Consider the following 25,397-nt stretch of genomic DNA (forward strand, 5'->3'; position numbering starts at 1 on the left):
TGTTTCTTTTAAAGGTCATATTAACAAAATCTAGAATAATTTCAACATAATTCCAATGAACTTTTGGTTCTAAGTCATCTTGAAAAGTAAGTTCACCCCCACAAAAAAAATATTCCATATTAAATGCCAAGTCTGTATATATAGTCGCATAATGAAGTCGCATAATCAGTAATTATGCGACTTCATACCATCAGTGGAGAACCGCCAGTAAGGGGTCCCATACAATTACTGCTGCACCTTACCGGGAGTGATAAGCACCGCCTGCCACACGGTAACATTATCTCTGGTATCCACTCACTATATGGAGTCGACCTGGATGCGGTTGTGAGTTATTAATTAGTATCTGTAATTTTGGCGCTCCAACCTAATGAGTGAACGTCACTCCAGTGAGTAAAGTTTGGTTCCTGATGTTGCATTGATGGGTTGACTAACTGCCTGGAGGCAACTGAGGTTGTGGATCTACTGATGTAGGTACGATTTACAATTTAAATGAAGTTGAACAGGATGTTGTGAAATTAAGATAATTCACAGCAATTCTTTAAATTATATTATAGTTTAGGAATAGCTGATACTGTACAATGAATTAAAAGTGTATGCGTGTATGTGTTGTTGGTTGCTGTCTCCATATGCGGGTTGCAGAAGGTGAAACGGAGCCCACCCAGCCTATCCACCTCCACTTTGGTAAAGGATCATGAGTCATGAACCAAGCTTTGTTGTTCTCAGAGTTTTGCCGAAAGGACTCTCTTTTTAGGATCGTCACCGAGCCCCGAACAGTCGTGTGTGTGTGTGTTTCATTCTGTTCCCCCAAACTGTACTATAAACCTTGCTCCACCCTCACTCTGCTGTTCTCTCACTCCCATAGATAAAGCTCTGCGTAAGCGATTAAACCCACAATCAAAGGTCAGGTGTAGCTGAAAAATGCCCACAAATAGGAAACCGAACATTAAGATGTCGGCGTTCAAAGCCAGGGGGGTGGAAAACCCAATATACGAGGACGGCGAAGAGAAGCAAGTAAGTTTGTACGTTTATTATTACCGTTTGGAAAGTTGTTTCTACATCATGAGCCTACGTCGGTTACATTGACTGCCAAACTTCTGCTCTTGTTCTTCTATGAGCCTCGACCATGCATACAAAAAAGAACTTGTAAATTCACACTTGCTTGCTTCGACAAAAAGGTTCATCATTTGGATTTGCTTGGAAGGCAAGTTTGTTGTCATTTTTGTTTGTAAAACTACCTCCACTTTATACTGGTTAGTTAACTACCAATAATCTATATATATATATATATATATATATCTATATACATATGAAATCAATGATGTATTAAATAGCATTGCGTCACTTATCATTCGTGTTTACAATTGCCAAACAATTGATGTGAGTATGTAATGGTAACTACTGTATTAACCAAAACATTGGAGTGATTACTTAACCTTGAACAGATTAGTAAAATACACTATGTGATTGACTAGGTGAGTGGAACATAATGTGTGCCAATTGACCAAGGTTTGTTATAGTAGGCCTACTGGGCAATTCCACGGTTACTCACATTACAATACATTACATTAATGCATCTATATATGTATATGTAATGTGAGTAACCGTGGAATTGCCCTACTCGTGTTGCGACAAAATAAATTACAGCAAGTTATGTTTTACACACTCTTATACTATTCATTGACCATGTCATCAAATGGTTCATTCATTTTACGTTGTCTGGACAGAGGAAACCGTACATCGAGACGTCCAAGACCAATGGCATTGGGGTGGACAATCCGTACGACGAGGATCCAGAAAAGCATTTGGTAAGTTTGGAAGTAAATCAGATGTTTTGAACTTACAGTCACCCGTTTATTCTTACATTCAATGAATGTCGTTTTCAACTAGAACGGCACTCAGGAGAGAGCATACCTCTGCCTGGTGAACAGTTTACGTTTCGTATCTCAGAGTAGACCAGAAAATCACAATACAGAATTTATCATATAATGTAGAAACATTCTTCACCAAAATTGAATCGATTCTTCCTTGTCACACACACAACCTGTCCAACAAGTTTCGTCAAAATCCGTGCATGCCTTTATGAGGTATCCTGCTATGTATCGTTTTTGGCCATATCTTTCAATGGTGAAGAATCACTTGAAAAAATAAATAATTCTCATATCCGAATCCATATTCAGATCTTAACCAAAATCTAATCTATTTGTCCTCGTCAGACACCCAACGGGTCCACCAGGTTTCGTCCAAATCTGTCCACTTTTTGAGATATCCTGCTATGTATCGTTTTTGGCCCTATCTCCCAATGGTGAAGAATCACTTAACAAAATTCTACTAGTTGGATCCGGATCCGCATCTTCACCAAAATCTAATAATTTCGTCATAGTCACATACGCTACATCTCTGCCAAATTTCGTCCGAATCCGTCCACAACTTTTTGAGATATGTTGTTCACAAACAAGCATACAAAGACAGGGGTGAAAACATAACCTTCATCCACCTTTGGTGGCTGAGGTAATGAGGAGCTTCCACATATACATACACAATCTGCAGGGTAATGGCACTATCGGAGACTTTTACATGTTTCCCAAAGACGATCGGTGATGGACCATGGGCTTGCTGTGGGGTAAAACGTCTCTGGATCCTCTGGGACACACTCAGCAGAATTCATTCATTAGACGATTGCATGTCGTGCGTAAAATAGAATGAAGTGATGATGTTACAAAACAAGTAGCAAGTAGACACTCCTTAGTCGTGGAATCTGCCTTTGTTAGACACTTGCCCAGACTACGTGAGGATATGCTGAAGCACAAAACCCCAAGCCATGACGTCATAATGGAAACATAAACTGACATGACTCGTTCGACTTGAACAGAGTTTCCATGTTTTCAGTGTATCCGACAAGTGTTTTTGGGTGAGGAATACCTCATCATTTCTATACAAGGACAACGGAGTATTTCTGCCATTGCAAAAATGAACTTTAAGACCACTTAAGGCACATTGGACAAAAAAACCACCTTTACGTGGTTTTTTTTTTTTAAGTTTTTTAAGTTTTAAGTTTTAAGTTTAAGTTTTAAGTTTTAAGTAGTTTAAGTTTTAAGGTTTAAGGTTTTAAGGTTGTTTTTTTTTTAAGGCACATTGGACAGATAGCGATTAAGGAGTTTGTGCTGTACCTGAGCAACACTGTTGTAAGCAAACCAGTTTATGGAGTCATTGTCAAAAAGTGTAAATAACTAAAATGCCATAAAATAACAAGGTACAATCACTTTGTTTCGACGTATAAACATTTGTCGTAGTAGGTATACATAGTGTACTGTAGTGCGATTTTCATCACCAGCTTTTGTCTTCGGGACCCATTCAACCACAAGAACTTAAGTTCAGCCATCTGGGTGTGGCTGACACGTATTTGTATTATTCTCGCTTTTCTTGTATTGAAACAACAAGAAGCAAGTTTATTACTTAATACAGGTGTTCCCTCTCCCTCCCTGTACACCTCTGATTTGCAGCCATTTTAGATCCTGCTTGGGCCTGCTCCAGCAAGCTTAATATTAATTGTTCTTTCTTTCCTCCAACTGCTCCTTATTCGCCAAAAGAAAAACACCTTCTTTTTTTTTTTTTTTTTTTTTTTTTGTATACTGAATCGAGGCTCGTGAAAGAGCTGACATTTACTTCACAAACAAATCAACCAGACAAACAAAATATATAAAAAGAGGGAGCGGAAGACAAGATGGGGAGAGAAGGGGAAGCACACAAACACTTGAGAGCACACAACATTTGAGAGCAGGGAGAATGGGAGATGTGTGGGAGGGAGAGGGCTTGGGGTGAGGAGGCGTGGGAAGGGGGGGGGGGGGGAGGGGGGTTCCCTGCAAGAACCTGCAAATATTCTTGTGTTCGTTCTCCTTTGTCAAGAGAGATAATGAATTGGCGAATATTTTTACAGCGTAGCCCATCAGGCAGAGCCGCCTAGAACAGTTTGTCTGTCTGTATGTATGTATGTATGTCCCATCAAACGTATACCAATCAGAGCTGAGAATCTGATCACATGACCGGGTGATGTGATTATGTCTGATGTCATTATGGCGGTGCGGCTGCTGACTCTCCACACTCCGCCATTTTGATTTATATGCCGTTCATACCGAACATATCGTCGAACCTGTCATATATCACAATCGCCATGCTCCACCTTTACGTTTTTCATTCAGTGTGAAACACAAACAAACCGATTGTTAAAATGACCATCAAATATCGAAAACATCGGTGTTACAACAATACGGTACGTATGGGCCTTAGGCGTTATGACTCGTCTTCAGACCGGACCATTTCGGACAAATTAAACCCAGGTTTCTTAATACTGTAGTATCGTTTCAGTTGTATCGTTTTCGTAATAATAATAATATTATAGTAAATATAACCATAACACTTTAATCCCAATGTCGTGAATCGAAAGTTGTTGGATTGAAGCGGTGTATGGTTCATGAATCAATAAGCGGTGTAAAAGCGGAAGTAAGGAATTCACCTCGGTTTTTTTTTTAATAATATAATTTTCGTAATCATAACGTAACGTTATTATTATTGTAAATCTAATCGTAACATTAATCCCTTTGTAGTGACTGCAACGTTACTGGAGGTTAAATATATATCTTATAAATATTAAAGAAGCTGCAGTTTTGTGTCCGTCTGTCCGACCGTCATTCTACGTCATTACGTATGTGATGTCATTACGGCGTAAACACCTGCTTACTTTGGGAGTGGCAGTGAAGGTCATTCATCTTTGGGGTATATAGATTACAGTCGATCTATGGTCGGGTCTCGAGAACATTGGGTGTGCGTTCATTCACCAAGTTTCTTGTGGAGAAATTGCCAAGTGATTTAAGCATTCGAGCAAGCATTCCATTCAAAACCCATAAGGAACGGCTGGCTTGGCAAGCGCTAGCTAGCTGCTTAGTAAATAAGCACACCTCCAACCCTTGTGAGGTATATAGATTACAGTAGATCTTCACTCAGTTCTGTAAGTAAAATTTACCTCATGGATGTCTGGATTCCTCCAAATTTCTTTGTTTAATGTTATAAACACCATTAGCGACTGTTTAAAAAGCTAATCATGTGTGTTTGTGGTTTATAATATTTCACAAGCCCGGCCATGCCGCTGTTAGACTTTTGGTCTTGTTTATATACAAAGTCGAGGCTCGTGGAGGAGCGACAACATATAATATAACAGATCATGACATAACAGAACAAAAGGAACAGTAGAAAGAGAGGGGAGAACCAACAGCAGGAGGAGTTAACATCTTCCTCATTGTTCCCCACAGACCATCTTGGTGCAGAACACTCATGAGGATGAGCGACAAAATAGAGGGACACTTGGAGAAATAAGGGACGTGACCTGTGTGGAAGAATGAGGGGTATGGGAGGATACATGGGGTGGAGAAGATGGCTACAGAAGCAGACTCTGAAGAAGGAAAAACTGGAAACCTGTAAAGATGTGGGCTTTGGGAGAGGGGGTTTAAATGGAGGTGGAAAGGATCATGGTTTTGGAAGATCTGAGATGGTACTGAATGGCTGTCTTGAAGCCATGGAAGGAAGATCGAGATTGAAAAGAATGTGGAAGTTGGCTCCACAAGCAGGAAAAAAGAGAAACGAATCAGCGAAGGTGAGCAGTGATCCTGGATTTAGGTACTGTAGTTTCACCACAAGTGGGCTATTGGCGGACCGAGTGCATTCTGCAGAAACCTGGGCGGAGGAGAGGGGTGGACAAGGTATGGAAAGAGCAGAGGGTGCAAGACCAGAAAGGAGGTGGGAGAAAACAGAGTGACTGACCACCGACCTGTCTGCGATGTGATTTTTTTCCCTTCCTTTTGTCTTCTATGTTAAATATGATGCTTCTTACTATAAAGACATCCATGAGGTAAGTTTTACTTACAGAACTGAGTGAAGATCTACTGTAATCTATATACCTTCTTACTTCTTACTATACTTCTTACTTCTTACTATCTTCAGCGTCGACGAGCCTCGACTTTGTATATAAACAAGACCAAAAGTCTAACAGCGGCATGGCCAGGCTTGTAAAATATTATAAACCACAAACACACATGATTAGCTTTTTTAACAGTCGCTAATGGTGTTTATAACATTAAACAAAGAAATTTGGAGGAATCCAGACATCCATGAGGTAAGTTTTACTTACAGAACTGAGTGAAGATCTACTGTAATCTATATACCTTCTTACTTCTTACTATACTTCTTACTTCTTACTATCTTCAGCGTCGACGAGTCTGGCATTTCACTCAGGCCGACTGGCACGGGCTGCAAGCAGCCAGCAATCATCTGGACTGGTCTCCCATCTCTACTGCCTCTGACATCAATTCTTCCTGGGAATTCTTCCAAAGCAAACTGCTCTCTCTCATGCACAGATTTATCCCATCACGTCTTCAGTTGTCTTACCCTTCCTCCCGTCCATGGTACACTGAATCTTCTGGTGAGGCAGTTGCCCTGAAACAACTTGCCTTTGCCCCTTGGAAGGCAAATCCAACTGAAGGTAATCTCAGTTCCTTCCACCAAGTTCGGAACAAGTGTGTGTCTACCCTCAGGAGTGCCAGGAAGCACTATCTCTCCACACTCAAGAATGAACTCTCAAACCTGTCTCCTTCCTCCAAATCCTGGTGGCGTCTGGTCAAATCCGTTTCTGGTGTTTGTTCCCCCTCCATCCCCACCCTCACCTCAAATGGCTACACAGTTGACACCGCACGTGACAAAGCCGAATGCCTAAACTCTGTGTTTGCCTCAAAATCTTGTGTCCCAAACCCATCTCTCTCTGTTGCCACCTTACCCAGTCGAACCCAACTGCTCCTGGACTCTGTGTCCTTCTCTCCTGACAAGGTGGAGAAGTTTTTGTCAAACCTCGACTCTGATTCTGCAACTGGACCAGACGGCATCAGCCCACGGGTCCTAAAATCCTGCTCTGCCGCTCTATCTCACCCTCTCTGTTCTTTTCACCCTCTCTTTTGCTGAAGGTCATCTGCCAGCATCTTGGAAATCACCAAACATTACCGCTTTACACAAAAAAGGTGCAAAAACAGATCCTTGCAACGACAGACCAATCAGCCTGCTCCCAATTATCAGCAAAGTCATGGAATCCATCATTGCTTCGGATATCAAATCCTTCCTCTTCTCCAATGGCTTGATCTCCGATCATCAATTTGGATTCAGACCAGGTCATTCTACTCTGGACATGTTGCTTCTGCTGTCTCAACAATGGATGGAGGTCCACAATGCCAAACAGGAAATCAGAGCTGTCTCCCTCGACATATCACGTGCCTTCGATACGGTCTGGCACCCAGCTCTGCTCACCAAACTCTCCTCCTATGGTATCCATGGAAATCTCCACACTTGGTTTGTGGACTTCCTCTCTGGTCACAGTCAACGTGTGGCCCTGAATGGATTTCTCTCATCTTCCCTTCCTGTTCTGGCTGGAGTTCCCCAAGGTAGTGTTCTGGGCCCTGTGCTTTTTCTGGTCTTCATCAATGATCTCTCCGACTCTCTGGGAAATCCTCTCTATCTCTTTGCTGATGACTCCACTCTCTGCCACTCCATTCCTCATCCCTCAGATTGGCAGCCTGCAGCCTCCTCACTCTCTGCAGACCTGGACAAAATTACAGACTGGTCAAACAAGTAGAACATGTCTTTCAATCCTGACAAATCTCACACTCTTACTATGTCTCTCCGAAAAGACCGACTGGAAAACCCTCCCATCTACTTTCTCAACAATCCTCTCCAAGAAATTCTGTCACTCAAGCTTTTGGGTCTCACTATCTGCAATGATCTTTCTTGGGAAAACCACATTTCCAAGCTGGCCTCCAAAGCCAGTCGCCGACTGGGCATCCACCGTCGTGCGAAGTCCTTCGCACATTCCCCTTTTTTTCCCGCCTCTGGAACAAACTCCCCCACTCCCTTCAATCCCACTCCTCCCTCCAGGTCTTTGAAACAGCTGTTCACCACCATCTCTTATCTTCCCCCATCCAAAACCTTGATCTTTTCTACCCCCGCTAATTCACCCCAGATACACTTTTCCGAAATTCCAACTTCTTTCCTGGAAGTCCTTGCAGTGTGCATCTGTTTTATACCTCTCCCACCTCCGCCCAAGCCCTCTCCCTCCCACAGTTCTTTCGATGTCCCTGCTCTCAAATGTTGTGTTTGTGTCCTTCCTCCTCTCTCCCCATTTTGTCAACCGCTGCCCTTATTTTGTTTTATGTGTCGGTTCGGTTTGACTTTTTGTGTGATTAATGTTCGCTCTTTCACGAGCCTCGATCTTGTATACAGAAAAAAAAAAAAAAATGTTGAAAACAGGATTGCGAGATAGTAAACTTGTATAGGCATTTGTGTTCAGCCGCCTCATCCATATGACGTATTGCAGTATTCCAGGAGGTTGAGCACTAAGCAAAAGCTGGGCTACTGTACGAGTAGTACCTTGTAAAACCTGATGTGTTATTCTTATACGAGGACTTGTAATTATATGCAATTCATTTGTAACTTCACTTTTATGTTTAAATCACATGGACACACCCAGACAGAAAGTTATAAGCCAATCCGTCACTGCAATTAAATTTACAAACTACAAACATTATTCTCGTCACATTTCCATCCCAACCACCCAGTATATTTTAAGGGATGCCCAATTAGTCAGGTTCACTATGTTAAAAAATATAATTTCGTTCAAAATTTTGGGATTAGCAAACCTGTACATTTTTGGAATCTTCAGAGCATGGAGAATCTGAAAATCAATGTTGGCATTTGCAGACACCTGCATGGCCGCCATTTTGGATTTTGAAAATGGCCGCCATAAAATACATATTTTGCGCGATCTCGGCTTCTAGTCAACCTAGAGACTTAATTAAATATGCTAATCCTATGTTTTCTGGGTCAAGGAATCCAATAAAGGCCTCAAAATAGTGCTCAGGATTATAGAAAAGCAACAAACAAAGGTAATTGAAAACCATTGTCTTTATATTTGTGATATAACTGTATTACATAATACATGATATTGCAAGTCCTTTGAAGTTATAGGTTGTTATAGGAAGTTATAGGTAGTATCAGATTGAACTATAAGTCCTATACACAGGATCTACTCGGTCTATACCGTTCAGGAATATGCTTTTACAGATCTTCATCACTGTCCTGAGTGTCATTTTCGCAAAGGTGTCTTCGCAAATGCCAACATTAATTTTTGGATTCCTCATGCTCTGAATATTCCAAAAATGTATAGTTTTGCTAATCTACCAAAAATTTGAACGAAAAAACATAGTGAACCTGACTAAATGAGCACAACCCATGTTGACCGTGACTTGATCCTCAGAATCGAGGCTAGTTGGTACTTGGAAGGTAGTTGTAAGCTAAGGCCCGGCAGGGCACCTCATTTGGTTGTGTGCTCAACTCATGCGAGCTGTTTGATTTTGGATTGGTTTATTTGTCACCTTGTGCAGTCGAGTCGGATGCCATCTTGGTGCAGTGATGTTATAGGGTGTTGCACCTCGGAGCATATCCTAATTTGCTTCAGGACATAAATGTAATGCCTGCTGTCACATCTGCATTAAGTTTGGGGATGTGAGAAATCCTATCATTCAAAAATTGTAGGCCATGGTGTGTTGGCACAGTGTCTAAATTATCATCATATAAGTTAAATGGGTTATGTAAGTCAAATGTAAAAGGGATACGGATATGCTGCATACGAGTACAGTAAGTTAATGTTAAGAATGGGGTTAGGTTGGTAATTTAACAGGCATAGGCTCAGTGATGGGGCAGAGGGGGCAGAGGGGGCACCGCCCCGAGCGCGAGTGTGGATGGGGCGCCAAATGACACCCCAACCTCCCTCACCCCGCTCCCGAAAAACGATTTCATCCTCCATTTGGTTGTATATAAATTAAAATAAAATGGACTCATGAGAGCACAAGATGCAACTTTCAAAACTACATTTTACATTTTAAACTCTGTGGTGCATGTCATGTCGACATTTACGAACTCTTTCCATTCGGTTTAACATTATCTATATAACCCTATTTGTGAACGTCTGTTTGTTGGTTGTGCCTCATGGACTTAGAGGAAGTGGCTTAGAGAGGGAAGAGGGGGTCCATGGGGTAACTTTTCACCACAAAAACATGGGCGCATCAGATTTAGACTAGGGGCGTGGCAGCAGGGCGTGCCCAAGGGCGTGGCAGCAGGGCGTGCCCAAGGGGCGTGCCTTCCTCTGACTATAAAAAGCCCATTACAAATAAATTGCGTGACTGACTATTTCTTTTCCGGGCAACTCTGCTAGTTTTTCATAATTCTTAATCACCTCCATACAGCGAAATAAATCCGTATTGGTAATTATGAGCCTGGCCGCTGCGTATAAATGTCATCTAATTATCTTGTGAATCTTCGAACAGACGAGGTTGTGCATTCTTTAATATAGAGATCGCCCATAGGACGAAGGGATGGAGGAGTTCTAATTGATGTACAGTTCTTTTGTAATTATGTGTCAATCAGATTCCGGTGTCTTGCGCCGTACAAGCCCAATTCGCAACGGCCAGGATCACGTGTCAAGTTAGTATTCTTTAACTTTCTTGTCCGGCTTTCTTTTCCTTTCCACGTCTTCTATTGGAATTCAAACTTTCCTATAATTTCACCCTATGTATAATGTGTGTGGCTATCTGAAGATAATTGTAATCAGTGCTCTTTCTTAATTTTTTTTCTCTCTTTCATGGGTACAGTTTCCTTAGGCCTGGCCCACATGTACAAACGACATATGCTATGATGTATGACGTATGGCGAGGGGACGCGTATGAGGGAAAAAAGCGAAGAATGCTCTGGTGGTCGAAGTGTCTCGACAGAAGGGTTATAAACATGGTGAGAGGCCTCAGCGAGTGTGTTGGGCTGGGCGGAAGGCCTAGAGGTACACACACTAACTATGCCAGTGCCTGTGGGGCACTAGTATTGACCTTTGGCCCTGGGCACCACAAACTCTAACTACACCACTGTTAACAGGTATCATGGGTCGGTAAAAATCAAACTATGATTAATGAGATGTGGATACGGCACAGTCAATATGGGCTAAATGTCCTCTTCATATGTGGATAGGTTTCTTCACACAGTATGCCTCCAGCACAGTATAGATGGCTTATTCTTCTTTGCAATGTATTGCATGCATTGCAGTCACAGATAACTTAGATAGAGTCACAGTTATGACTTAGTCCGATCTGACTTCTGGAAGTAATTCTTTAAAAATATTTTGGGGTTTTTTTCCTTACTTTCCACTCTTGCCAAGTACCAAACGGACTATGATATGTCCCACGGAAAGTGCACAGTGCTCATATGCCTTTAGTTCTAAGTCCTCTACTTGTCCTCGCCTCACACAGGAGGTTTCACACAATATAATCTTGCTCTATCTGTTTTAAAGTGTTACACTCACGTTGGGTCATGTTCAACAAGATGACTTTTCTCTACAGATATCTATAATAGAAGAGAAAATCTAAGTGACACAATTCACATGGGTGGATACTAAAGTCTTAATACAATCTAGCTATGGATCCCCAACCCTCCCACCCTCCCTCCCCCGCCTTCTAGCTCTGATAGAAGCTCTGCTCACCAAACTCTCCTCCTATGGTATCCATGGAAATCTCCATGCATGGCTTGCAGACTTCCTCTCTGGTCGTAATCAACGTGTGGCCCTGAATGGATTTCTCTCATCTCCCCTTCCTGTTCTGGCTGGAGTTCCCCAAGGTAGTGTTCTGGGCCCTGTGCTATTTCTGGTCTTCATCAATGATCTCTCCGACTCTCTGGAAAATCCTCTCTATCTCTTTGCTGATGACTCCACTCTCTGCCGCTCCATACCTCATCCCTCAGATCGGCAGTCTGCAGCCTCCTCACTCTCTGCAGACCTGGACAAAATCACAGACTGGTCAAACAAGTGGAATGTCTTTCAATCCTGACAAATCTCACACTCTTACTATGTCTCTCCGAAATGACCGACTGGAAAACCCTCCCATCTACTTTCTCAACAATCCTCTCCAAGAAGTTCTGTCGCTCAAGCTTTTGGGTCTCACTATCTGCCATGATCTTTCTTGAGAACACCACATTTCCAAGCTGGCCTCCAAAGCCAGTCGCCGACTGGGCATCCTCCGTCGTGCGAAGTCCTTCCTCTGCACACCTGAGCTCCTCACCACATACAAGGCTTTCATCCGCAGCTCAATGGAATACTGTTCCCACCTCTGGGCCGGTGCTCCTGCCTCACACCTAGCTAGGCTTCACGCTGTTGAAACCAAAGCTTTCAGAATCATTGGAATCTCCTACGATGAAGCTAACTCCGAGGGCCTTTCACTCACTCACCGCAGGCAGGTTGGTGGTCTTTCTGTCTTCTACCGACTCCTCTCCGGCCTTGCTCCCCCAGCTCTCTCTTTGCTCTGTCCCCCAAATATTCCTACAGGTCACACAAGATCTGCCAGCAACCCTCTTATGGTTAAACTGCCAAAATCTAGGCTCTCTGCTCACCTTCACTCTTTCATTCCCCTTTTCTCCTGCCTCTGGAACAAACTCCCCCACTCCCTTCAATCCCACTCCTCCCTCTAGGTCTTTAAAACAGCTGTTCACCACCATCCTTGGCACAGCTGTTCATCCTTGGCACACCTGAGCTCCTCACCACATACAAGGCTTTCATCCGCAACTCAATGGAATACTGTTACCCCCTCTGGGCTGGTGCTCCTACCTCACACCTAGCTCGGCTTCACGCTGTTGAAACCAAAGCTTTCAGAATCATTGGAATCTCCTGCGATGAAGATAACTCCGAGGGCCTTTCACTCACTCACCGCAGGCAGGTTGGTGGTCTTTCTGTCTTCTACCGACTCCTCTCCGGCCTTGCTCCCCCAGCTCTCTCTTTGCTCTGTCCCCCAAATATTCCTACAGGTCGCACAAGATCTGCCAGCAACCCTCTTATGGTTAAACTGCCAAAATCTAGGCTCTCTGCTCACCTTCACTCTTTCATTCCCCTTTTTTCCCCGCCTCTGGAACAAACTCCCCCACTCCCTTCAATCCCACTCCTCCCTCCAGGTCTTTGAAACAGCTGTTCACCACCATCTCTTATCTTCCCCCATCCAAAAGCTTGATCTTTTCTACCCCTGCTAATTCATGCCAGATACACTTTTTTTTTGGGAAATTCCAATTTCTTTCCTGGAAGTCCTTGCAGTGTTCATATGTTTTATACCTCTCCCACCTCCCCCCAAGCCCTCTCCCTCCCACAGTTCTCTCGATGTCCCTGCTCTGAAATGTTGTGTTTGTGTCCTTCCCACTCTCTCCCCATCTTGCCTACCGCTCCCCCTATTTTGTGTTTTATGTGTCGGTTTAACTTTTTGTGTGATTAATGTTAGCTCTTTCACGAGCCTCGATCTTGTATACAAAAAAAAACACAACAACAACAGTGATTGTTACATATACAACAACAACAACAACAACAACAACAACAGGCATTTTAAGGCCATTTTGCCTGCAAGAGCGGAGGTTAGCCAGTTCTTCCCCCTCTCTCCTTAGGTTAGGTAAGTGATTGTTACATCTCCGAACAATTAATCAGTAATCAATAAAGCTATGGATAATTACAATGTATGTGACATTGGGTGCATAGTAGGGTGCCTGGATGATATGGGTATATGGACCATGATATCAGTGGGCCATAATAGTAGTGCTCAGTTAACGATGGGATTTTTGTTCAGAATGAGCACACGAGGCAAGCTTATGTGCCCTACCAAGTGCCGTTCCAGTTGTTTATGCATTTGTTTGTGTATATAGTTGTTTGTTTATTTGTTTAAAAAACGAATCGTTTTTATCTTATGGAAAGAAAGTTTAAACAACTTAACAATATACATTACAGTGATGTTGAAATTTCAATATATTTCACCTCATTCAAACCAAAGAATCAAACACGGAGCTTCACAGCAAAGTGAAAGTGATTTTTGCTCACGTCATATATACGCAGCAAGGATGGTTGATGAAGGTGATGTTAGCTGACTTCCAAGCAGATGGAAGATGACTTCGGGGCAAATTATAGAGTGAATAGAGCAGAATGTTTGTAAAGTATAACATGTCGTCTTTTTATTAAATTTGTCAGCGAAGCGACGGGTAAAAATTCCTCGTACCTTACAGAATTGAGTTGAGAATCGAATTGAGAATTGACATACATACATACATACATATAAATGGTGTATTTTAGTATGATTCCATTGAGCATTGACTACATGATGTCAACCCCGACAGGGAAATGAAGAGTGCAAGCCTAATGATGACAATGTAAAAGATGAAGAGGAAGAGGAAGAAGAGGACCAGGGGCCTGTTGCAAGGTGTTTTTTTCCATCACTCTCTTTCTCAATATTTTTCTCCTTTTTACTTACCTGGCTAAGTTCTCAATGTACCTGGAAAGGCACAAACTAAATGACTGAACACAGCTCTACCTATACCCAAAGTAACACACCTACTTTATATGAATCAGGGTTCAACCTTCTCTTGTATTTTTTTCATTGCCAGCCGAGTAAAACGCAAACCTCACTGGTCCATAGAGGTGGCATATTTTGATGGAACCAGCCAACAAAACCAACAGCTTCATCATCATCAAAGCAAGAAATGATGTTGAAATAAAGAAAAATATTTATTAAAAGGCAATGAACTCACAATTATTATAAAATAAATTCATTGCATTTCCCTTCTTGCTTAACATGTATATATGTATGAAGGGGGAGGGGAGGGAGGGGGGAATAAAGGGGGAGGGGGAAGGGGGTAATGAATGGGTAGGGGGAGGGAGGAGGGGAATGAATGGGAAGGAGGAGGGAGGGGGGAATGAAAGGGGAGGGGGAGGGAAAGAAGGGGAGTGAAGGAAGGGGGAGGGAGGATGGGGAGAAAGGAGGAGGGGGGGAAGGGGGAGGGGGGAGAGGGGGGAGAGGAGGAAGAGGAGGGGAGAAAGGGAAAGGAAAAAGGGGGGAAAGGGAAAGGGGGGAGATAGGGAAAGGGGGGGAGGGAAAGGGGGGGAGAAAGGGAAAGGGGGGGGGAAGGGAAAGGGGGGGGAGAAAGGAAAAAGGGGGTGAGAAAGGGAAAGGGGGGTGGGAGAAAGGGAAAGAGGGGGAGAAAGGGAAAGTGGGGGGAGAAAGGGGAAGGGGGGAGAAAGGTAAAGGGGTGGAGGAAAGGGGGAAATGGAGAGGGGGAGAAAGGGGGGAAAGGGAAAGGGGGGAGAAAGGGAAAGGGGGAGGGAAAGGGGGGAAGTGGATGGGGGAAGGGGGAGGGGGGAGGGAAGGAAGGGGGGAAAGGGAAAGGGGGGAAAAGGGGGGGAAGGGAAAGGGGGGAGAAAGGGAAAGGGGGGAGAAAGGGAAAGGGGGGAGAAAGGGAAAGGGGGGAGAAAGGGAAAGGGAGGGAGAAAGGGAAGGGGGGGAGAAGGGAAGGGGGGAGAAAGGGAAGGGGGCGAAAAGGAAAGGGAAAGGGGGGGAGAAAGGGAAAGGGGGGAAGAAATAGAAAGGGGGGGGGGAGAAAGGAAAAAGGGGGTGAGAAAGGGAAAGGGGGGTGGGAGAAAGGGAAAGAGGGGGAGAAAGGGAAAGTGGGGGGAGAAAGGGGAAGGGGGGAGAAAGGTAAAGGGGTGGAGGAAAGGGGGAAATGGAGAGGGGGAGAAAGGGGGGAAAGGGAAAGGGGGGAGAAAGGGAAAGGGGGAGGGAAAGGGGGGAAGTGGATGGGGGAAGGGGGAGGGGGGAGGGAAGGAAGGGGGGAAAGGGAAAGGGGGGAAAAGGGGGGAAGGGAAAGGGGGGAGAAAGGGAAAGGGGGAGGGAAAGGGGGATGGGGGATGGGGGAAGGGGGAGGGGGAGGAGAGGAAGGGGGGAGGGGGAGGAGAGGAAGGGGGAGGGGGAAGAAAGGGAGAGGGGAGGAGAAAGGTAGAGGGGGGGAGAAAGACTGCATTATTTGCCAGCAGAGTAAATCAGACAAAATTTTTGAAGCCACAGAAAAAGGACCATCGTCTCTTGGTGAAGCAACATCGACACGCCACAAATTAAGAGACGAAAAGAATCGTGATGTGATTGATAGAATCACATTCGTGCTCAGTGCTGATTACTCGCAGGTACTACTAGTGTAGAATAAATCATGTAATTCTGTGTACACAGACAAAGGAAAAATCAAACGCCTTGAACAATCAACCAGTACTGAGAGTGCTTTATCCTCAAGTTTCAAAGGTCGACCACTGCAGAAGCTCACAGCACAGCTACAAATGTACGCAGTCGCATGAAGGCAATGAACTGGAAAGCATGCATGTTCTGTCACGACTCTGATTCGAAAATGAAACTTTCTTCAGTAGCAACATTGAAAATGAGCAAGGAGATACTGGATTCTTCAAAATATGACCAGCAGCTTAGTGTCCGTCTTGCTGGGGTACATGATCTAATAGCTGCTGAAGGGAAGTATCAACTAAATTGTTACAAGCCGTTCTTGCGAACCACAACTAAAAGGAAGGAAGAAGCACAGAACACTGACCTACCAATGATCTGGCTGACCAAGAAGTTGAAATACACTACTCACAATAAGTTAGGGATATTGGCAGGTGCTTCGGTGTGGTTGATTTTGTGTATTAATTATGTTGAAAAAAGTTGTTGGTCCTAATTCTATGGTTATTAATGAGTGTGACAAAACACAGCATTCTTGATTTCAATACCCTAACCCTAACCCCAATATAAAAAATAAACTCACTCCCACAATATCCCTAACTTATTGTGAGTAGTGTATGCTGCCAGTCAAGGCCACGTACTAGAACTTTCAGAAGTGTGGAATCGCTACTTTGAACTTGCCATTGAAGCTGGAGTGAATGTTCCACAATCTTTTGTCAGCCGTCGAATGACATTTAGAGAACAGCTTTCCACACACATCAGATGTATACGACTTCATCGTACTACATGGCCAAGCTCCAGGTGATAGAAAACTTGTCTTGGTACCGAACAAATTTTCCCATGTACCTATCTCCAAAATGACAAGCCAGAATGACGAGGAAATAATCTCTCCAGTTCCACATTTTAAGGCAAATATTGAGTTCTTGTCGATGGTTCACATAGCACTGAAACTACGATCTGATATACTTAGTCAACCACCTCATGAAGGTCTGTCTGTCCGCGAGGAAGATGCAATATCATGTGTACCAGAGAGCCTGTACATGTTCATACCTCTTCTTATTGGTGGACAAGAAATTTTTGAACACACGTCCTCGTCAGGTACAGATGATAGTGATGAACTATTACCAGAAGAAGAGGACACTGAAACGCCCAACGAAAGTACTGATGACTTTGATTCTGAAGTACAGTCTCGCGTTCTTAGAGTGCGTCAAGATTTAGTGTACATCACTTCTGGAGGTAATAAGTGGACCCCAAAACATATTGGCCTTGCTAGCACTTTACACCAGGCAACACACTCGAAGCAACTGGTACAGTTATTTCATAAGGTGGGGCATACACTAAGTTATAAAGATGTCTTGCGGATAGACACTTCTTTAGCCGAAGTTACACCGAGAAGCATGGATGAAACAAACGGTGCTGTAATCAAGCGGACTATGAATTGCTGCTGATTCCCTTTCACACAATAACTGGGTGCTTTCCCAAGTTTGCCAGCAGATGACGATTATTCTTGAACACATCCCATGATGTTCTCTTGCTGTGACCTGCTATGTGAGAAACTGTGTCACACCCACTCACTGATGACACCATAAAGTCTGTGGAACAATTCATTTGCAAAATGTGTCATCAGGGTGACATACTTACCTGCGATGAGGTCCGTGCAAGACTGTTTTGCAAATGTAGATCTCCTGCAGCACTCCCTCCCACGTCTGATGCAGTGAGATTTCACATACTGAGGGCTCACTGAGAGATTTCACATACTGAGGGCAAACTACCAGGCTATGTTATGGAGGCAAGCCACGTGTACCCACCCACACCTGCCTTCACCAGTTGGCCATGGATGGATATTGCAGGATAATAAGCTCATGCCACAACTCATGTCTCTGCCACCAGTACCAGACATTTGTGAAGAATTCATCTCATGTGGCTGTGTAACGGATGATCAGTTGTGATCAACACAACGATGCAGTTGTAAACAAAAGCAACTTGTATTGCACTGGTGCCTGCAAATGTGGTTCAGGTACCAACGGATGTAGAAATCATTAATGTATCCCAATCCAAACCAGCTAAGAAGAATAAGAGGATGGAGACTTGAGTTTCCAGTGATTATGGAGCTGGTAGCTTCTGAAAATAAAATGTAATAGACCACTTTCACATGGGTGGAGGTTGGGGAAGTGGTCGGTGGGGTGCACAACGAGTTGGGTCCCCGTCCCGCATCCTGACACCTTACAACTGAAAACTAAGCTTGGTAAGCAATTTTTTAGTGTTTAGGAAAGTAAAATTGTGTTGAAAAACCGGTTTACCAACTTTTCCCTAAAAATGCCTGCAGTAGTTATTTTCTAAGAAAAGTGGCCGAGTCTATATGTTTTTGTTTTTTGTATACAGAATCGAGGCTCATGTAAGAGCTAACACATTGAACATAAAAACATGCACAGACTAATAAAACATACAATGAAGGGAGCAGGAGACAAGAGGGGGAGATAGAGAGAAGCACACAAGCACAACAACAGTAGAGAACGTCGGTAGATCTGTGGAAGGGGGAGGCCTGGGGAGGAGGGACGGTTACACGGTATAAAGCAAATTACCACTACTATGAATTTGAGGAAAGAAGTTCAGGATTGAAAGAGGCAGATTTGGGGCGTTTTAACGGGGGTAGAAAAGATCAAGGTTTTGGATGTGGGAAGACAAGATATGGTGGTGAACATCTGTTTTAAAGACCTGGAGATCAGGAGAGGGATTGAAGAGAGTGATGGAGTTTGTTCCAGAGGCGGGAGAAAAGAGGAATGAAAGAGTGAAGGTGAGCAGAGAGTCTTGATTTTGGCAGTTTCACCAGAAGAGGGTTGCTGGAATATCTTGTGTGTCCTGCAGGAATATTTGGGGGACAGAGCACAGAGAGAGCAAGGGGAGCTAGGCCGGAGAGGAGTCGGTAGAAGACAGAAAGACCACCTACCTGCCTGCGGTGAGAGAGAGAAAGGCCCTCAGAATCAGCTTCATCGTGGGAGATTCCAATGATTCTGAATGCTTTGGTTTCAACTGCGTGAATCCGAGCTAGGTGTGAGGCAGGAGCACCAGCCCAGAGGGGAGAACAGTATTCCATTGAGCTGCAGATGAAAGCTTTGTTTGTGGTGAGGAGCTCAGAAATGCCCAGAAAGGACTTCGCACGCCGGAGGATGCCCAGTCGGCAACTGGCTTTGGAGACCAGCTTGGAAATGTGGTTGTCCCAGGAAAGATCATGGCAGACAGAGAGACCCAAAAGCTTGAGCGACAGAACTTCTTCAAGAGGATTGTTCAGAAAGTAGATGGGAGGGTTGTCCAGACGGTCTATTAGGAGAGACAAAGTGAGAGTGTGAGATTTGTCAGGATTGAAAGACATGTTCCACTTGTTTGACCAGTTTGTGATATTGTGCAGGTCTGCAGAGAGTGAACAGGCTGCTGCCTGGCGATCTGAGGGTTGAGATATGAAGCGGCAGAGAGTAGAGTCATCAGCAAAGAGATAGAGAAGATTTTCCAGAGAGTCTGAGAGATCATTAATGAAGACCAGAAAAAGCACAGGGCCCAGAACACTGCCTTGAGGCAGCCTGAACAGGAAGGGGAGATGATAGAATTCCATTCAAGGCCACACGTTGACTGCGACCGGTGAGGAAGTCCGCAAGCCATGCATTGAGGTTTCCATGGATACAATAAGAGGAGAGTTTGGTGAGCAGGGCGGGGTGCCAGACCGTATCGTTTTCCAGTGGTTTAAAAGGTTTCGGGAAGAAAATGAGTCACTTCATGACGATGACGAAGAAGCGTTCGTCGGTCAACAACATCACAAACCAATGAAAATATTGGGTCTTCATTTCATCCAAATTGTTTTATCGATGGGTTTCGGATCCAACATTCTTACTGCAGGTGATAATGGGTGACGAGTCATGGATTTACGGGTGTGACCCGGAAATGAAAGCAGAGTTTCCAGTGGAAGGCACCCGCGTTACCGAGACCAAAAAAGGTGCGTCAGTCAAGATCGCAAGTGAAGGTCATGTTGGTTGCGTTCTTTGACATGGAAGGAATGGTTCACACAGAATTTCTTCCCAAAGGTGATACCGTTTCTATGTGGAAGTTATGAAATGTTTGCCAGAGGTAGTCAGACGAAAAAGACCAGAAAAGTGGAAGAACTGGTGGCTTCTCCATCACGACAATGCACCCTGCCACACGGCGCTCTCTATCCAACAATTTTTGGCGGCAAAAACATTCCTGTCGTCTCACATCCAACTTGGCACTGTGCAACTTCTGGCTGTTCCCCAAATAGAAACAAACAATGAAAGGGAAGTGATTTGACATGCTCCAAGTCATCAAATCTAACACAACAGACCTTCTGAAGGTGTTTAACAAAGAGGACTTCCAGAAATGTTTCCTGCAGTGACAGGAACGGTAGAACAAATGTGTATGTGTGGAAGGTGAGTACTTCTAAGGGGATTAATGATGTATGGATGAATGGTTAATAAAATGATTTTATTCTAACATTCACCAAACTTTTTGATCACACGTCGTATATCAGTGTTGTACATGTTGGATTGGACCGACCTAAACTGGACTGGACTAGAGCCTGGCTGCCATCCTTTGGAACCAAAGACTGCTAACACCGAGGCACGTTGTGTAGAATCTGCAGCCCACGCAACAACTACATGTAATCACCACACATCACTCTCATCTTCCACACGAACACCTCACACACAACCACTCAAAACACCTCACATCACTCTCACACAATGTTTATTTATTATTTTCATTCTTCTTCTTGGGGAAGTGACCTTTCTCCTTATTCTAGCCAGAGACATATAAACCAACCCAAGACCCCAACCTCCTTAACCCATGAAACACAAACATAACCTTAATATCCTCCAGTACAAAACAGACGGCCTCATCAGCAAGGCCATGCAACTAAAACACTTCATTCTCACAAACAACATTCATATACCCATCATACAAGAAAGCATATTAGACAAGAACAAGTCAGGAGATGACGATGGTTCACGAGCGAGCGGTATTCAATGACAATGCTCAATGAGCAATGTTATGAGGTTAGTTAGCTACACAATACCGAAAATTCGGTTCGATTCCGACAACTTTGAAAATTTGACCTTTGTGACCTTCAAAGGTCAAAGGTCGAAGATTCTGAAATTTGTTGGAAAACTTGTATTTCATGATGTATGTGATAATATAAGATCATGTACGACATTTCACCCTATCAGGAAGCGAACAATGTAATAAAACCATCAAAAATCGACTTTTCTAAATTTTGTGACCTTGTGACCTTGACCTTGGGGCGAAAATGAAAAATCGAGCTCCATGGGGCTAGACACATGACATTGGCCTAACCAAATACCGAAACCCTTGTCAGATTCCACCAAACCCCTCGGAGAAGATGTAGCTTGAAATCGATTACCCCCTAAAAAGATCTTTTTCGGGCGTGGCTCCGCCCACAATGGGCGCAATAAGCCCACTCTACGCAGGACACAACTAGATCATGATATCAACCTCACACCAAAGTTTCATCAAGATCAGATGATATCATCGGGTAGTTATGCTGCAGACAGACAGACACACACCCATGACGAATATAGTGGTCACTCTGTTTGATAACTCGTGAACCAAAAACAAAACACCGACCATCCCCAACTATACACCCATACGCACAGACTGGCCGAACACCAGAGGTGGAGGCCTCATCACATACATTCACGATTCGATTCGATACTCAGATATCACACAAGACACAAAGCACTTCTACCATCAGACAACACCTTTAAACTTCAAGCTTTCAAGATTAAAACTGGTAACAAAAAAGAATTACACAATCATCATAAACATTTACATACCACCAGACACATATACCACTGTACCAACCAAATACTCTCCACAACTACAGAATATTTGTTCCCTTCCAAACTCCATCATTGGAGGGGACCTCAATGCCAAAGACATGGCCTGGTACATCCATCCATCACCAACCAAACTTCAGAGACCAAACCCCACTACACAACTAAATTAATTATTTATACATAACGATGCAGACCATCACACACGCACGCTTGAGCGCACACACACACCACATCAAGCTGGTCACAATGACTCATCACCAGACTTAACATTCTGTTCTTCATCACTTATGGAGAACAGAATGTTACAAATGTCACAGTACAACACCACCCTTCAGATCATGTACTTATGATCATTACCATAAACACAACTACAAACTTCAATGCAAACAAAAAGAAAACATACACCAATTACAAAAAAGCAATGTGGCACTTTTAGCATGACACAACAAAAATTCCAACAACTTAACAACTAGATGGTATTCATAGAATACTTACACTGTGCAGTCAACTTGGTGCGAGCCAACTTTTCTGTGTTTGAAGGTTTTTTTTATTTGATCCAATATGGCTGCCAGATCACGTGAGCAATGACATCATAACTTTATATTCTCTAATATAATTGTTGCGTAGATCACGCTCAGGAAATTTCAAACAGATTAGACTTAGCATTGTCCCTGTCGAATTATGTCATAATTAAGGCACCAATGACATCATCGTTAACAACACTTATTCCCCATGTTGAGTTCTTTACAATGAGCAACATTTAAAGAAAATTCATGGGTAAATTTTCATATGGAGGTGTAAAGTTTTTCCAAGATGGCATCTGTACCATGTAACCTATGATACCATAATTATTATTAAAATATTCTACAGGACGAGGCGCTCCTATGGTGAAAATTGTGTGTCCATCAGACCAACAGTTGCAGAGAAAAAAATTCATACTGATCTGATGAAGTGTTATACTTGTCGAATTATGACATCATAATGAAGGCACCGATGACAACATGATTAATATATCTTATTCCCCATGGGGAGTACTTGACAACGCACTATGTTTCAATTTTATCCATGGAGTGGTTTCGGAGGTATATAGGTGTGTCGTTTTTCCACGACAGCGTCCATACCACGTGACCTATCATGTCATAATTATGAACTAGAACGGCACTCAGTTGAGGGCATACCTCCCTCCGCCTGGTTGGCCATATCACTCAATGGTGAAGAATCACTTAAGAAAATTAAATAATTCTCAGAACCGAATCCATATTCAGAACTTCACCAAAATCGAATATATTTGTCCTCGTCAGACACCCAACCCATCCACCATGTTTCGTCCAAATCCGTCCACAACTTTTTGAGATTTCCTGCTATGTATCGTTTTTGGCCCCATCTCCCAATGGTGATTAATTACTTTTAAAATTCTAGTAGACGGATCCGAATCCGGATCTTCACCAAAATCGAATCATTTCGTCCTTGTCACATCCGCTACATCTCTGCCAAATTTCGTCCGAATCCCTCCACAACGTTTTGAGATATTTTGTTCACAGACAAACGGACAGACAGACAGGGGTGAAAACATAACCTCCATCCACCTTTGGTGGTGGAAGTAATAAAAAAATTATAGGTGGAGGGCTGGAGGCACTCCCATGGTAAAATTTCGTGTCAATCGGACCAACGGTTGCTGAGAAAAAGAATTATTAAAATGAAGACACATATACACATACGCCACACATACGCAACCGATTGCCTGACCCTGCTTTTCGCTGCGGGAACGTCACTAAAATTTATTATCATCACTAAAATTACAACATCACTAAAATTGATATCCACATCAAACAGTTCAATATGATCATCATAACCGCAGCTACCAAATACTTTCCAAAGGGCAATATCTAAAAATACAACCCCAACCACCTGCCAAAAATTGCACACCTCATCAAACAATGAGACAAAACACAACACACAAACACCCAAAGCACCAGACATAGTCGAAAGAAAGGATTCAAACACAAAACACAGAAATAAACAATAAAATACTCGTGAAAAAACACAAAAGTCGCACACCTTTTTACAAACACGAAACCACTCAACCAATACCAAACACTTACTTTGTTCAAAACCATAAACAGCAGCAATAACTCCAACAGCGGCATAGCACCCTCACATTCAGCCAAAACTGCCACAGACAGCACACCATCGGAAAAACAACACAACAGGCTAACATCCTCATCGACCATTACGCAAACACAAGTCACATAGGACCGAGAAAAGAGGAAAGATGTATTACAAGACAAACTCAGCTACCAACTCAACACCATCACGTCATTCACTCCTGCACAAACAACAAAAATCATCAAAAACTCACAGGCTACCGGCCCTGACAACATTCACTCCCGCAAAACAACAAAAATCATCAAAAACTCACAGGCTACCGGCCCTGACAACATTCACTCCCGCAAAACAACAAAAATCATCAAAAACTCACAGGCTACCGGCCCTGACAACATTCACTCCTGCACAAACAACAAAAATAATCAAAAAATATCAAAAACTAACAGGCTACCGGCCCAGACAACATTCACGCTCGCACAAACAACAAAAATCATCAAAAACTCACAGGCTACCAACTCAACACCATCACGTCATTCACTCCTGCACAAACTACAAAAATCATCAAAAACTCGCAGGCTACCGGCCCCGACAACATTCACTCCCGCACAAACAACAAAAATCATCAAAAACTCACAGGCTACCGGCCCTGACAGCATTCACTCCCGCAAAGCAACAAAAATCATCAAAAATTCACAGGCTACTGGCCCGGACAACATTCACTCCCGCACAAACAACAAAAATCATCAAAAACTCACAGGCTGCCGGCCCTGACAACATTCACTCCCACACAAACAACAAAAATCATCAAAAACTCCCAGGCTACCGGCCCTGACAACATTCACATCGGCAGAAACAACAACAATCATCAAAAACTCACAGGCTACCGGCCCTGACAACATTCACTCCCGCAAAGCAACAAAAATCATCAAAAACTCACAGGCTACCGGCCCTGACAACATTCACTCCCGCAAAGCAACAAAAATCATCAAAAACGCACAGGCTACTGGCCCTGACAACATTCACATCCGCACAAACAACAACAATCATCAAAAACTTGCAGGCTTTTACCCTGACAAAAACCCTGACAACATTTACTCCCGCAAAGCAACAAAAATCATCAACAATTCACAGGCTACCGGCCCTGACAACATTCACTCCCGCACAAACAACAAAAATAATCAAAAAATATCAAAAACTAACAGGCTACCGGCCCAGACAACATTCACGCTCGCACAAACAACAAAAATCATCAAAAACTCGCAGGCTACCGGCCCTGACAACTTTCACTCCC

At 43.4% G+C, this 25,397-nt stretch overlaps 1 protein-coding gene across 1 annotated transcript in view; it reads left to right on the forward strand.

Annotated features, from left to right (window-relative positions):
• The first annotated feature begins 266 nt into the window (after nucleotides 1-266).
• The window catches only part of SLC28A3 (solute carrier family 28 member 3), a 106,760-nt gene continuing 81,629 nt past the window's right edge, over nucleotides 267-25,397 (forward strand). The window contains exons 1-4 of the mRNA XM_068107642.2: nucleotides 267-467; nucleotides 863-1,011; nucleotides 1,725-1,805; nucleotides 14,266-14,348. Of these exons, the coding sequence (XP_067963743.2) occupies nucleotides 919-1,011; nucleotides 1,725-1,805; nucleotides 14,266-14,348 (257 nt within the window). The 5' untranslated portion in view covers nucleotides 267-467; nucleotides 863-918. The remainder of the gene's footprint in view (nucleotides 468-862; nucleotides 1,012-1,724; nucleotides 1,806-14,265; nucleotides 14,349-25,397) is intronic.

This window comes from Myxine glutinosa, chromosome 2 (genome assembly GCF_964187855.1).
Source record: "Myxine glutinosa chromosome 2, kmMyxGlut1.1, whole genome shotgun sequence".
Taxonomy (NCBI): Eukaryota; Metazoa; Chordata; class Myxini; order Myxiniformes; family Myxinidae; genus Myxine; species Myxine glutinosa.